The sequence below is a fragment of the Orussus abietinus genome, unplaced genomic scaffold (assembly GCF_000612105.2).
Source record: "Orussus abietinus isolate OABI.00-Male unplaced genomic scaffold, Oabi_2.0 scaffold523, whole genome shotgun sequence".
Classification (NCBI taxonomy): Eukaryota; Metazoa; Arthropoda; class Insecta; order Hymenoptera; family Orussidae; genus Orussus; species Orussus abietinus.
The window spans coordinates 41,157-54,758 of NW_019394666.1; the positions used below are offsets into that span (position 1 = coordinate 41,157).

General features: G+C 39.7%; 1 protein-coding gene across 6 annotated transcripts in view; it reads left to right on the forward strand.

Annotated features, from left to right (window-relative positions):
• LOC105703264 (centrosomin) overlaps positions 1–13,330 on the forward strand; it is a 42,121-nt gene extending 28,791 nt beyond the window's left edge. For 4 of the 6 annotated variants that reach the window (XM_012431528.2, XM_012431526.1, XM_023432966.1 and 1 more), the window contains 14 exons: positions 215–426; positions 535–706; positions 907–1,046; positions 1,890–2,300; positions 2,477–2,710; positions 2,803–3,156; positions 7,938–8,045; positions 8,356–9,594; positions 9,967–10,254; positions 10,415–10,642; positions 10,725–10,925; positions 11,122–11,353; positions 11,464–11,478; positions 12,243–13,330. In XM_012431528.2, coding sequence (XP_012286951.1) covers positions 215–426; positions 535–706; positions 907–1,046; positions 1,890–2,300; positions 2,477–2,710; positions 2,803–3,156; positions 7,938–8,045; positions 8,356–9,594; positions 9,967–10,254; positions 10,415–10,642; positions 10,725–10,925; positions 11,122–11,353; positions 11,464–11,478; positions 12,243–12,454 — 4,046 coding nt within the window. In that variant the 3' untranslated portion in view covers positions 12,455–13,330. Of the gene's footprint in view, positions 1–214; positions 427–534; positions 707–906; positions 1,047–1,889; positions 2,301–2,476; positions 2,711–2,802; positions 3,157–7,937; positions 8,046–8,355; positions 9,595–9,966; positions 10,255–10,414; positions 10,643–10,724; positions 10,926–11,121; positions 11,354–11,463; positions 11,495–12,242 lie in introns of all 6 variants that reach the window. The other 2 variants (XM_012431530.2, XM_012431527.2) reach the window with 2 other exon arrangements.
• The last annotated feature ends 272 nt before the right edge of the window (positions 13,331–13,602 follow it).

Below are 13,602 nucleotides of genomic sequence, written 5' to 3' on the forward strand. Positions count from 1 at the left end.
ATTTGAAATTTTAGTTCTCTTGACTACAAATTCTGTACCATTAGTAAAATCATATCAATATTCTTTGCAAGGAATTATTGTTCCAGTGGTATTTACGAAAGTAAATAGTACAATAGACTCATACGACATGATGTTATTAGGGTGTAATTTAAGGTATAAGAGAATTGCAGTGCTTTTCATAAATGTAATAAAGTTTCATTATCCTATGTTACAGGTAACCAGGCAAAATCTCCTGGAAAATTACCATCTCCAGGGGGCACAGGGATGAGTGGGACGGGAGGCAGAACCATGAAGGAATACGAAGACCAATTGGGCACCCTGAAGAAGGAAAATTTCAATCTGAAACTGAGGATTTACTTTCTGGAGGAAAGAATGGGCATCACCTCTCCCGATGAGGATGCGGTCAAAAAGAACATCGAGCTTAAGGTTGTCACTACGATCAATATATCTCAGTGATAGATAAGCTCAAACATTTCTTTTCTACGTGATTTTTAGAGGTATGTTTACTTAAAGAATGGAATGCTTATGTTGCAGGTGGAAAATGAGTCGCTTAGAGAAGAATTGATAGAAAAGCAGAAACTGCTTAATCAAGCGGCCAAAGCCTTCGAGCTGATCGAGGAACAAAAGGAAGCGTCTTCGCGTAACCAATTGCAGTATGAACAATCATTGGAGAAAGAACGAGAAAGGATAGCGCAATTGGAAAAAGGTAATTATTTCTAATCATTCTATATTAGCGAACGAGTTGGCTTGATCTCTTGATTAATTAACGAGTGACTTGTTTGGCAGGATTTGAACACCCTGTTTTATATCAGCTTCTTTATCTTCTTCATATTTTCTTCTTAGGAAACATTGCAAATGACAAAAGGTTAAAGAATTCGCTACTACTATACAGTATCTTTATTTCAGAATTGGAAGAGTATCGGGAAAAAATGACGGAAAGTTCAGTGTACTACAAAGAGGCTTTTGGAATTACTCCAGACAGAGTTCTCGAGCATGAAGAAAAACTGCATCAAATGGAGGAACTCGTCGCTTCTCTTGAAGCTGAGGTAATTACATTTGTGGGAATGTTTTTCCCACTGATTTTTCGTCTCGTCCCGGGTCTGTATGTGGACTTTATCAGTAAGGCTTATCAGGCAGACCCTACCTTAGACACAGATAAATTATCTCTTAGGTATGAGCGGGATTCGAACCCGAGAGCCCGGTGTACAGACGGTGAGCGTAATTGCTGGGCTATCGAAGGCCCGTAGAGAAGTGGGAACTTCTAATATATACATAATGATCGCCATACATTTAACTAGTCGCATATTTAGACTAATAAAACTTTAGCGGCTAATTTTTGAAACGCGTCATTAACTCTAAAACTTGAAATCCTTTCAAAGCTCTTCCTCCGTGTGAGGTGACGTGTGACTGTTATCTAGAAACACTTGCACTAATCTACTTCCCTTTCCTCTTGCAACGAATGAAACAGCCAGTCCTGTCAGTATATTTAGTATTTGCCTTCGTCGCTAAAGCCTGTGCAAATGTAATTCCTGCAACACCTGCAAAATCTTGATGCAAATAATTTAATCGGTTTATAACGTTGCGTGCGTCATAATCAAACGAGCGCTGTGTGAAGTTCGAATAGTTTTTGAAAGAAATATGAGTAGTGTAAATAATGTTTCATTCTTGTCAGGGGAACGTATTACTGAAATATTTCCCTGGGAATTCAATATCTTGAGGATTAATTTAGTTAAATGCGGAGATGTTAAAACTACATTCTATTATGTACATCTAATTGTTGGGATTTTACTTTGAGCTCTGAAGATGTCATTAAAATATAATATCGTAAATCGTCAAGATGTACAAAATCCGTAGTGAGGAAGTAATTCATAAAAGATACGTTGATTTAGGTACAACAAAGAACTGCCAGTCTGGAGGAGGAGCGCAACTGGGCTCAGGAGTTGGCGAGCGAAAGGGACCAATTCAAGGATCGTTTACAATCGGAAATCCGAGTACGGGAAACTTTGATTTCTGAGAGAGATCGGGACATTGAGGAGCTGAGGACAAAGGTGCGGGAATTGGAGGAGCAAGTGTTGAAGAGGGAGAGCATAGTTCAGCAATATAAACACGATGTGGCTGAGAAAGATAGATTAGTAAAAGAGAAGAGTGTCTTGTTGGAAGAGAAGTGTCGCGCCTACGAAGAACTCGGCGTGGTCTCCGAGAAGAGGAAAAAACAGATCGATCAGCTGAGAAATTCTGTAAAGTCGAGGGACGATGCCCTTACGGACCTTAATAACAAAAACCGGGCACTTCTGTCACAGGTAAATCCATCGCTGTTTAATTTAGAAAAATCCGAGTACCTCATCCGAAGGTTCTGTTTCTGTTCGATGTTCTTAACTGATAAACACGGAAGGAATATTTTAGAGATATTGTGTGCCTTGTATCGGCCATATCGAGGAAAGGAAATAATTTAATCCTATGTTTTGTTATTTTACAGTTCGAGAACAGCTATACGAAACGATGTTCGCCACCCAGCAGTCCATCTACCATGAATTCCTTTGACGATACTCGGTCACCGAGGATGGGGCACAAGTCAAGTTGTATTCACAGTCCACCGAAGTTAGGAAGTAGTCCTGTAGATTGGGAACCCAATAGAGAGAGGTCCCTCAGGGTCAGATCTCCGATTCCATTAAATGGTGCAGAGTACAACGATATTACTGAGCTGTCCAAGGTATGCTATTTGAATTTTCTATTATTTTCTTCTTTCTTATTGTCCCATTACATTTATTGTATTTTAATGCGTGGTAAAATTTTGCAAAGCAGCAGGTGGACGAGAAAGATCGCGAGTTGAAGAGGCAAGAGCAGGAGAAGAAACAGCTCATGCTGAAGCTCTGCAATGCACGAAAAGCCAGCGAAACGACGGAACAGAAATTAAAGGATGTGGAGATGAATTACACGAATGCCCTTAAGGCCATTAAGGAGTTAGTAGAGAGACAGAGGGAATCTAAGGAAATACACGCCGAGAAAGACAGGAAAATATTGGACCTGGAGGCAGAATTAAGTCAGTTAAGAGGAACCGAACATTTCAAAGAAGGAAGGGTTGTTCGCAGCTCATCTGTTAGAAGAAACCTTGCCAGCGAAATGACAGATGACCCGGAACGAGATCACTCCAACCAGGTCAATATTAAACCCTTTTATGGTTTACTGACTCTTCACTGACTTCGCTCCCCCCTGATCACTCTATTAGCTTTTATGCCTCAACTTTCCTTCTTTTTATCTGAGAAAATCCCGCGACGACGTGGATGCTTGTTAATAATGAATTCCATTAAATTTTTTGAAACAAAAAATGAGGTTTACTTTGCAACGAACATTCTTCGTTAGAAATTGATTTATCGAATTGTTGCAGAGCCGTGGGATTTTCTTGTTTTACATATTCACAGTACGTTTATGAATAAAGATGACTATACAGTAACAAAGAAAACACTATTTAATTATGTATATGTATAAGTTATATTGTTATTTTTATTGCCATCTTTATTCAAGCATGAAGACATAGAAGAGTTGTTTTACGCGGGCCAAATACACTGCAAATTATTTACAATGCTCGCATCCATAGCTTGACAGACTCAGTATATCTCTGTTTTCTTTCTTTCTTTCAGAGGCACTGATTCTCATTTCTTCTCTGCTTTGTGCTCAGGCATTTTCAAATACATGACATTTTCTGTTTTGGGATTTAAACTCATCTCTGCATCAACGAACTGAAGAGAAACAATCGAATGATCTATTGGCATTTTTGATAATTTGACTTATTTCTTAGATCTCGTCAGTATGACCGCATTATTTGTCTGTGATTTTATTTAAGGGCAATCTTTCCTAGTTTCCTGTTTTTGCAAGGAAATAGTTGAAAAAGGGAAGTTGTCCAGTCTCCTCTTTAAAAATGTTCTCATTAATTGTACTTTGAAGTCCTACAAAATACGTGCACGTATTTTTTGGGCACCCATAGCAGTTATTGAGAAATAATGACGAATTCATGTTGAATTCCTTGCTTCTTTTAGACGAAAAATCACGGACATACTGCGATACATACTACGAATGACTAATAATAACGTATTATCGATTTGTTCCTACTTCAGTAACTGTTTCCCATCATTAAGGTAAAATTCAAAGCGTGTTGCTGCTGTGTATGTCCTCCAACGTGTATGTAAAGTGTATTGAAATTCTACTACAAAATTTTAAACTCATTTTTAGGATTGAAAATCCTTTTAAACTTTTAACAGTTTTCGAGCAAATAATTTTCTGGTCTATCGCTGTGTACGAATGACACGGAATGCTCATTGACCACTTGCTGGCATTCAGTAAAGGCTAAAAGAATAAATAATTACTTATTTATTAATTAGGACATTTCTCGGAGTGTTTCAGTTTATTTGGACTGAAATATGTGTAACCCCGTCCATTTTGCTATTTATTATATATGTATGAGTATTAAAATGTTCAATAGAAATTTTATTTGCGTCGCGTGAAAACATACACACACATTATAGAACACAGTAGCGCATAAAGAAGACATGGATAATGTCAGAAAAATGGCGAGAATCAGAAGTATTGCCGCCAAAAATCATTTGATAAATATATACTTGGCTACGTTTATGTAGGGCGCAATGCTGCGGAATTTATGTCGACCGCATGCACGCATATCGTAAATTCTTATATACATTGCATGCACTTGTATACGCTAAGATGGACGCAGCCTTATCAACAATCATGGTATTCATGCATTTCTGGGCTCCCCATAAACTGTACCGTTGAATGCATTCCACAAGTTCTCAGGAATATATTTCGAAGCAGCATGAATATATATAAAGAAAAGAATTCTACGTTAGTTATCACAGAGTATATTTCGGAATAGCATTTGAAATGAAACATGATTTATACCATTTAGAGCTTACACCTTCTCGAGAAATGCCCCAGGTTTTTTTTTTCTCATAAAGACATTTTGACAAAACGTATTATTTAACTCTCCACGGTTCTGAAAAAAATCATGAGAATATTCTTTGCCATTTCTGCAGTTCCATGGAAGTATCGTCTTCGAAGAGAGAATATACTCTCATCGTATAGCCTAATGTGCATTAGTTTAAAAAATCCTCCCATTAAGGCGATGTGAAAGTGACTACACAGAGGTCTCGTTTATGAGACTTTTCTCTGAACTGGGTGCATCGAATCGTTTCAAAGTATACAACGTGAATATAGAGGCTATAAGGAAGGTCCCGACTCCTATGAAATTTGAATTGTTTAAAAATTTCTTTATTGGTATGTTTTAAATTTTTCATTAAAAATGAAATTTCACGGGTGCCGGGATCTTCCTTACAGTCTCCATGTTCACGTTGTGAAGTTTAAAACGATTCGGTACCGTTCGGTTAGGAGAAAAGTGTTATGAACGATCGATTACTCGGATGCCAGTTTCACATCCTCTTAACGAGTCTTATCGGGGTTGCGCTTTTAATTCTCTAAGGCTGACGTACTTTTAAATAGATACGCGAGAGCGATCACGTTTCCGCAGGTCTCTCTCGTGGGGCTGATGCACCCTCCTTTAAGTTCCGTCGACCCGGCGAAATCCCATGGTGTACAGAATCCCGGAATATACACGGGCGTAAAAGAGAGTCCTCTCCTGTCTAAGAATAGAGCTCGGAGCCGCGGCTCTTCGCGATCTTCCTCTCGTCAGTAGAAACGAGAAGCTCATTCCGACCAGCAAGCGTCGGCCGTGCTGTTGCTAAGCCCTCGTCTTACGAACGAACGAACAAAAGAGCCCCCAATAATATTTGCAATATTAATCATATCGATAACTCGAACTACCCGTCGAACGGGAGGGCAGGATTCCGCAGCTGCGCCCCGTAAAAGAAAATCGAAAAAGGATAAGCGCGATCGAGGATAGTCACTCGATTACTATTTTATATCGTTAACATCTCGTTTGCGATAACTTACGGAATTATATTTATGTTACTCTCTCTCTCTATATTAGCGTCATCAAGGAGAGGAGAAATAAAATACATTGCCACGTTTGCGTAACGCGCCCGTAAATACCGCATTGCAGTGCAATCGCATTTCTCGAGAGGACGCGCTATTCTTTGCGGAATATTCTTCGAGTGAATATTTTCTTCATTCATTCTTTTTTTTTTTTTTTAGTATTTTGCTATGCCCGGGGTGTCGGGAATTAACGACGATCGCGAGTGAGTTTTGCCTTTTGGAGTCGCGCTTTGCTATTCCGCAGAATATTCGCGCGAGCTAATATTTGTCGGAGTAAATCGCGCGGACGAAACGACGATTTCGGTCATATCGATCTCCCTTACTTTGTTACTTTTCCTCGGGGGAGCTAATAATAAGCGTGGAATTCGCGATTGCTCGTCGAACCTACGAGAGAACTCCCTATAAACTCCAATTTTTTTTTTTCCGCAAAAATCATGTTCTCTTGCCTGTGCGCCTCGATGCGAGTGGAGGTATGTAATTAATTGAAGGTTCGCTTTTAATTTTACCTTTTTTTTTTAATTTATATTATTTTTCCAACATCGTTGACATTTATGATCATGCTTCTCATTTTTCGCGTTTTATTTCTCTCGGTACGGCTTTGATTACGGATTTATTCTACTTCGCGTACAGTCTCGTAAACGGAGCATGTGATTAATTTAGGCATCATTTAACGAATTAACCTGTTGAACACGGAGCCATTTCTACATATGGGCGAAATTCGTCTGACCGTGTACGCAATATTGGACCAAACGTCGGGCGCCTTAAGCGCTCTTAGTAGCCAAAGGGTTAAAAGTATTCTTGAAAGGATTATTTCGTTTTCATGTACGCACGCGTAGATGTGCCGGGTAAACGATTATGATTAGTGCTTTACTTCTATTGGTTTAGAAAATTTGGACAAATTTTGAAAGACTAGTTCCAAGTTTCCCTCTGAATCAGTGGTGAAATATTTGTCCGGACATTATTGGTCATTGGTTATTGGTTTGTACGTGATTATTCACGTACAAACCAAATAATCGACATAAATCGACCCTTGGTATAATCGTGGAATTCTTGGGAACAGGGCTTTATTTACCGATGATTTCCGATATCACTCTGTTGTCACTTTGCGCCGATAATCCTTTTCGCACTTTGGTTTGGTTATCCAGTCCGTCAACACTGTAGATACACTTTGAGTACATACTATGAGTGAGAATAAGCCAGCTAAAGTAAAGTTTAAATTAAGAGATTTTCAGAAAAATTCATTTAATTAAGATAGTATTTTACAAGGCGTATGGAATATTGAAAATATTACTGATTACTACTTTTTTTTTATATATAAGTTTTCTATCTTCAAGTTTCTGTCTCCACATCATATTTCGTCTTATAAAATATTATCTTTCACATTTAATATTTATCGTCATAATTGCCTATTATAATTTTGCCATAAAAATATGAAGTTCCTTGGGAGGATTAAAACACTAAATAAAATCAGTGATTCTTGTACAGCGTGAATCTTAACGAGGAAGATGTGTTCAATATTATCGAGATTTTTTAAATAAATCTTGAAGATAAATTCTGTAAAAATAAAAGGCGGAAAATTGCTAAATCTATGAAATCTCGTTTTTTAGGAACCGGTCATTGTCACGCTCGTGCCCCCGAGGTGTTGGCCGAAGAAAACGAAAAATTAAATGCCCTATCGATGTCAATTGACAGTTTGCTTCTTCTTGTCCTGTTTGCCGAAGTTGCAAGACTTTTATTTTAGCACGTTTCATCCCGACCTTCGTTTACGGATTCGTCGATACCCAGGGATTATTAAAGAGACTAATTCGTAGGCAACAAAGCCCGATTGTAAATTAATCACGTTGTAATCGAAATCGCTGCCTTAAATAAAATCCTACCCCAATTACTCCCGATTTCTGAGTTTTATTGACGGGCAATATTTGTTTTGCTTTGTGCAGCGGCGCTTCGAGGAAATGGAAACCAAGATCAACGATCTGAGAGACCAGATCGAAACTATTCGAGCCGAAAAGATCAAACTGGAGATGCAGATTCAGGTCGAGTCAGAGGTAAGCCAAATTATTTCAATTTATTTTGATTTAAAAAAAAAAAAGAAAAAGTTACTTCAAACAAGGGAAATGTTCTTTAACCCTAGAACTACCAAGACGGATTAAAGTGACTTGTTTCAAATGGCTCATCCTATGAAAAAATAAATCTGTCGATCGTTCTAGTATTAAATGAACATTCCCCTGTAAGGCGATTTTCCCACACCCTGGACAAATTTTTTGCAATCTTGATATGATCGTAGTATTTTGTTTATATAATTTCTATGAGTTCTTCTAAAAATGTGCAGCTGTAATTTAACATCTGGTTGATTAGGAACTGCAACAGCAACTGCAGGACGAGGAGCAGAAAGTGATAAGACTGGAGACCGAGAGAAACGACGCGAAGAAAGAGCTGGAAGAGAAAATAGCTGAACTGGATAAATTGAGGGAAGCCTACGACCGCGAATCGGCGGAAGTGAAGGATACGATTTCCCGGGTGCTGGAGGAAAGGGAGAAACTGCACTGCGAGATGTGCCAGAAAAATGCCGAATTGGAGAGGAAGAACCAACGAATTGTGGAACTGAATCGAGACTTGCAGAAGCTCGTCAACACGGAGCTCTGGAACAAGAACAAGGAGATCGCTAAGTTCCAAGATCATCTCACAGCATCCAACAATCACGAGAGAAGTCGCAACAGATCCGACAGTTTGCAAGAATCTGCAGCCTCCCAACTTGCAAGTTTGATCCAAGAACTGAACTCAATTGGTGTAACCGTAAAATTCACAGATGACGTCGTCCAGCTGAATCATATCGGAGGTAAAGAGCCCGTGGATGTAAAAACGATGACGACTTACATACAGAAACTGGTAGTTCAGAAAAACGAATTGGAGAACGAGGTCGATTACCTCAAATGGCTGAAAGTCATCACGAAGCCTGACATTTCCGGGGACATTGGAGGTTTCGAAAACGAGACCGAAAGGGCGAAAAAGTGCTGCGAAGTCTTAAGGACTCATCTGAAGGACTTAATGAACTTTATGAAGGACATGCTGAAGGGAGCTGAGTATTCTGACGGTATTAGCAATGAACATAGAAGGATAGTCCTTGATGTCCTGGTCAGTTCGAAATTGGTTACTGATGATTTCGTACATGCCCTGGAAGGGAAAATGGGAAAAATGGCCTGTGGGGATAACAACGGATGCGTCGAGGATAACGTGGAAGACTTAGCGAAAAAGTGTTACTCCGAAAATGTCCTGGATGGGAAGGTTCCTATTTCTGCGCAGTCTGATTCCGAGGCTTTTTCAGAACCAGATAGGACCGTTTCTTTGGCTCGCATTGGTCTGCAAGAGACACAGAATAAGTCCATCGGAAAGTCTAGACATTCTAAGTACACGAAGACTTTCAGCGATTCCGAAGACTCTGTAGAATTCGTCCCTTGTCATAAGACCTATCAAAGCGATCTTAATGATGGAGATATCGGTCATCTGATTCAGGATTTGATGGAAACTAATGAGCTCCTCTGTAAGAAGTTGGATGCTCTACGAAGCGAATTCCTCACCAGAAGTACATTTGATGACGTGAGCACTTTTTACGTATTAGATATAATTTTCTACGCTAATACATATTTTTTTAGTTTAATACATTTGATAGTAGAAGTTTAAATAGGCTTCGCCTTGAATTCAATATATTAAACTGAAAGCTTCACACTTCTTTTTACCACGCCGAAGTCTCTAGCCATCGTGTTGCACAATCTTTACGAGTGCCTGTAATTTATTACTTCCCGTTTTGATTTGCTTTCACACTTGTAGATTCTCGAGTATTTCCGTCCCGCCTGTGGGATCTGTTTCCTGACCGCTTTATTTTTAGCAGCTTTTTTCCATGCCATTTTAAATGATATGTTAGTGTAGATATAAATTGTAATAGTGAAATGCTCATCTTAATATTTTCAGGCATTTGAGGGGAAATTTAAGTCATTCATTGCAAGCCTGGAAAAGTCACAGAGATCTTACGAAAAAGTGCAGTCATCAATAGAGAAGAAGCTGCACGAGTGTCACACCTTAAAGAGAGAAGGTAGACAGAACAGCATAAGGCGAGCACAACTCGAAAAGAAACTGGCCGACGTGGAAGTAGTCGCTGCGGAAATGACCAAACAAAAGGCTGAACTTCATCAGTACAAAGAAAACGCAGAAAGAAAAGCCGCCGAGATGTTGATGGCTCTGAATAAAGAAAACGAGATGGTAACTACTGATTATTTTATTCAATTAAAAAGTTGACCCAATACCAAAATTAAATAAGTATAAATGCCTCATTAAATAATTCTAAATTTCGAACGCTCCCGTGGTAATCCTCCTTTATGTAATACTTATAAATAAATTAACGATTGAAATGATATTTCAGTTGCGAGCAAAAATCAGAAAATTGGAGGAGGAGCAGGAGCAAGCCAAGGCAACTTTATCTGCGCTAACAAAAGAGCTGGACCGCCTCACCTTATCTCACAGTCAGGTCCTCGTGGAGAACACTAAATTGACTAACGATAAATTGCGACTGGAGCAAGAAATGAGGAAAATCGGGAGCAGATGCGACATGTTGTCCGTGTGTTCTCATAACGATAAACTGAAGAAGGAAGTGAGTAACGCGCATCTGATTTTATTTTTGGCGTGTCTTCTCGAGTGAGCTTCAAAAATTTCATTTATTTCCTGAATTACAGGTATTAGAGCTGAATCTAATGAACGACTCGCATCGGGCGAGAATACAAGAACTCGAGATGATTAACAAAGAACTTCAAAGGCAGGTCGTGGTTTGTGAAACGAGCGATTCTGCACCGAGCTCGAGTGGAATATCGTCGATACCTATCGATGGTACCCTCAAGCAAAACTGCGACGATATACAGGATTATCACAATTACAACGTACGTAAGAATAACGTATAGACGATACGTGAAACTAAAATGTAGACATTAAATTTACCCCGATCAAAACCACACCTAAATTTTCACGGATTTAAATTTCAATTTCACGGATCGAAGCTCCTATTCGTACGGGATTTTTAATGTACATAATGGGAGATGTTTTATGGAATTTTAATGGTCTGTCATTTTCTCTTAGGGCTTCAATTACTGGCAGTTGATGAACTACCCTACCTCGACTGGTCGGAGTAAATCAAACTGTTCTCCTGATCTGGGCATCGAGAGCGATGCAGCAGTGACGACGACGAGGCCTTTGAAGGACACTTTGAAAATCACCCAGTCGATTACGAATCTGTTAAGCGACGAGGAAAATTGCAACGGCAAACGAGAATTACGAGATTTGGATAGCGAGAGCCCGCTGCCTATAGAAGGTATTTCAAAGTCATATGTGCTAACGATCACGAGAGATATTGCTCGTACGCGTAAGGTCGTCTGGGAATTATGAAAATAATTCTTTCGTTTTGTTTTGTTTTTTTCATAGGTGGGCATTACTATAGTATGTATTACAAACAGTTGAGTTGAACGTTGAGCTTTTGGCACGCATTCTTCCGGTCCTTCATCGTTAACGGTCATGCTGGATCGCCGTAATAGCTGTCTGGTCATATCACGGCAGTTTTTACGGCGATAAGAATTACTTCATCCTCTGTTATTCATCATAAAGTTTAACTGTTGTCAAATGAATGCTTCGAGACCGCTGTCTAATCTTTGATAACCGAGTATGATCTATCCGTAGAACCACCATACATGCGTCGCCCCATTATATCAGAGATGGGCACTCATTTATTCTGCTCTTGTGCAGTATTGCCACTTTTACTTTATATTTTATTTCCATTATTTTAGCGGTACAATTCCGTAAATACAGGGGGAATTTTAGCTATTTAAAATTTGCCCATCTCTGGCCCGAGTTATGTCTCGTCCTCTCGCACGAAAACTGCCAAAACTCGTGCCTGCTAGTTTACTCATACAATTAACAATAAATAATACAATTTTTTACTCAGTGTCATGCAGAAGACCCATCTGGATATCGTAACGTTCTCTTCATTAGTTTTTAGTGCTTTGCCGAATAACCACTGAATAATTGAAACCTCGGAAATGGGGAGATACAAATTAAAAGTATGATTTCTGTCTACGTTTTTTCGTTTACTTCTCATACATCAATGTTAATTTATAACACAGACATTTTTGTACATCTTCCCCTTTCCGTCGAAGATTCTGCCGCCTCTTTTCCCCGTAGCAAACTAAATTTCGCTATTCTCTCAGGTATGGACGAGGTGAAAATGCTGAAACAGGAAAACAAGGCATTGAAGAGGAAAGTGCAAAAAACCCGCAAAGCTCTGAAGAATACATTTCAGCAGCTGTCCGAGTCTAACAAGAACAAGAAGGACGTGGAGAAGGCTATTACGAAACAGCTGACAATCACGAAGAACATCCTGATGAAAACGCGAACTTACGAGAACGCCTTCGACAACTGATCCAAGGAGCGCGTTAGAAAATTGGTGCATCCTTATCGAGACCTTAGCATTGAAAAAAATCGCAAAACTACGCGTCGTTGTTATCGCTCAGCACGTCCCGACGTTGCGGCCGTTGTTTCCCGTAGTTATCTGGCGTTAACGTCTGTGCTCTTTGTTTTCGCTACGGCGATTCTTAACTTTGTGTACCCGTTTATCGTTGTCGATTCCTCGCTACGCGACTGACGCGCTAAACTGCGCGAAAATACGCCGAAACGCGCTTTAAACGAACTAATAGAGCTAAAACGCGCTTTACTCGCGCTGTCTGGCATGCACACATGTACTGCGCACCGTATTAACAACTTTTAAACAGAACGTTGTTACAACTTAAAACTAAACGTAACAAGGAAAAGATATTTTCTTAAACCTGTACCGAGTATTTTTATAAAGCGCGGCAGAAGTCCGAAGGGGGAGAGGAGAAAATTATTGAAACAAAAGGAGCTCCGCGTTGCTTCACGAAGGTAGATAAGAAAAAGCGGGTGTAACATTGTAGGAGTTTGTAAATATTTACGTAGCGAGTGCCAGAACGCTTGTCGGAATGAAAGTAGACGAATGAAAGGTGGGGAGGGAAGAATGTGAAAGGAGGGGAAGGTTTTTGTAATTTTCTTCCGTTTACTTATTCTACCCAGAGCGGAAGGGCGAACATTCGTGGAGGGACGCGGAGAACGAGTTAGATGGGAAATCGAGGCTCGTTTTGAATGTATTCCCATACGAGTCAAGTATTTTAGCATAAAAAAAGCAACGAAGAAATTGCACGTGTGTATATAAACGTTATATACCCTCATACATACATACTCCATTTGTATATAGACTCATGAAATAAAGTGCCATTGATACAGATCTTTGATTGATATTCGCGATTCGCCATGACCGTCTGGTTCTTGGCACCAGAGATGAGTTGGGAGATTGCTCACGGATAGGGTCGCATGATCGCATCCTGTCCTGCCCTTTGGTTTCGTACGTTAGCTTTCACCGTTTCTGCCCCCATTTGCGGATAAAATAAATAAGGTAAGTTAAGGGCACAGTCAAAGAGGGCGCCACGAGTGTTCTTCCCTTGCCATCAAAAGCGAGCAGTGTCGGTAAGCGTAGGTAAGCCACCACCGTCAACTGCC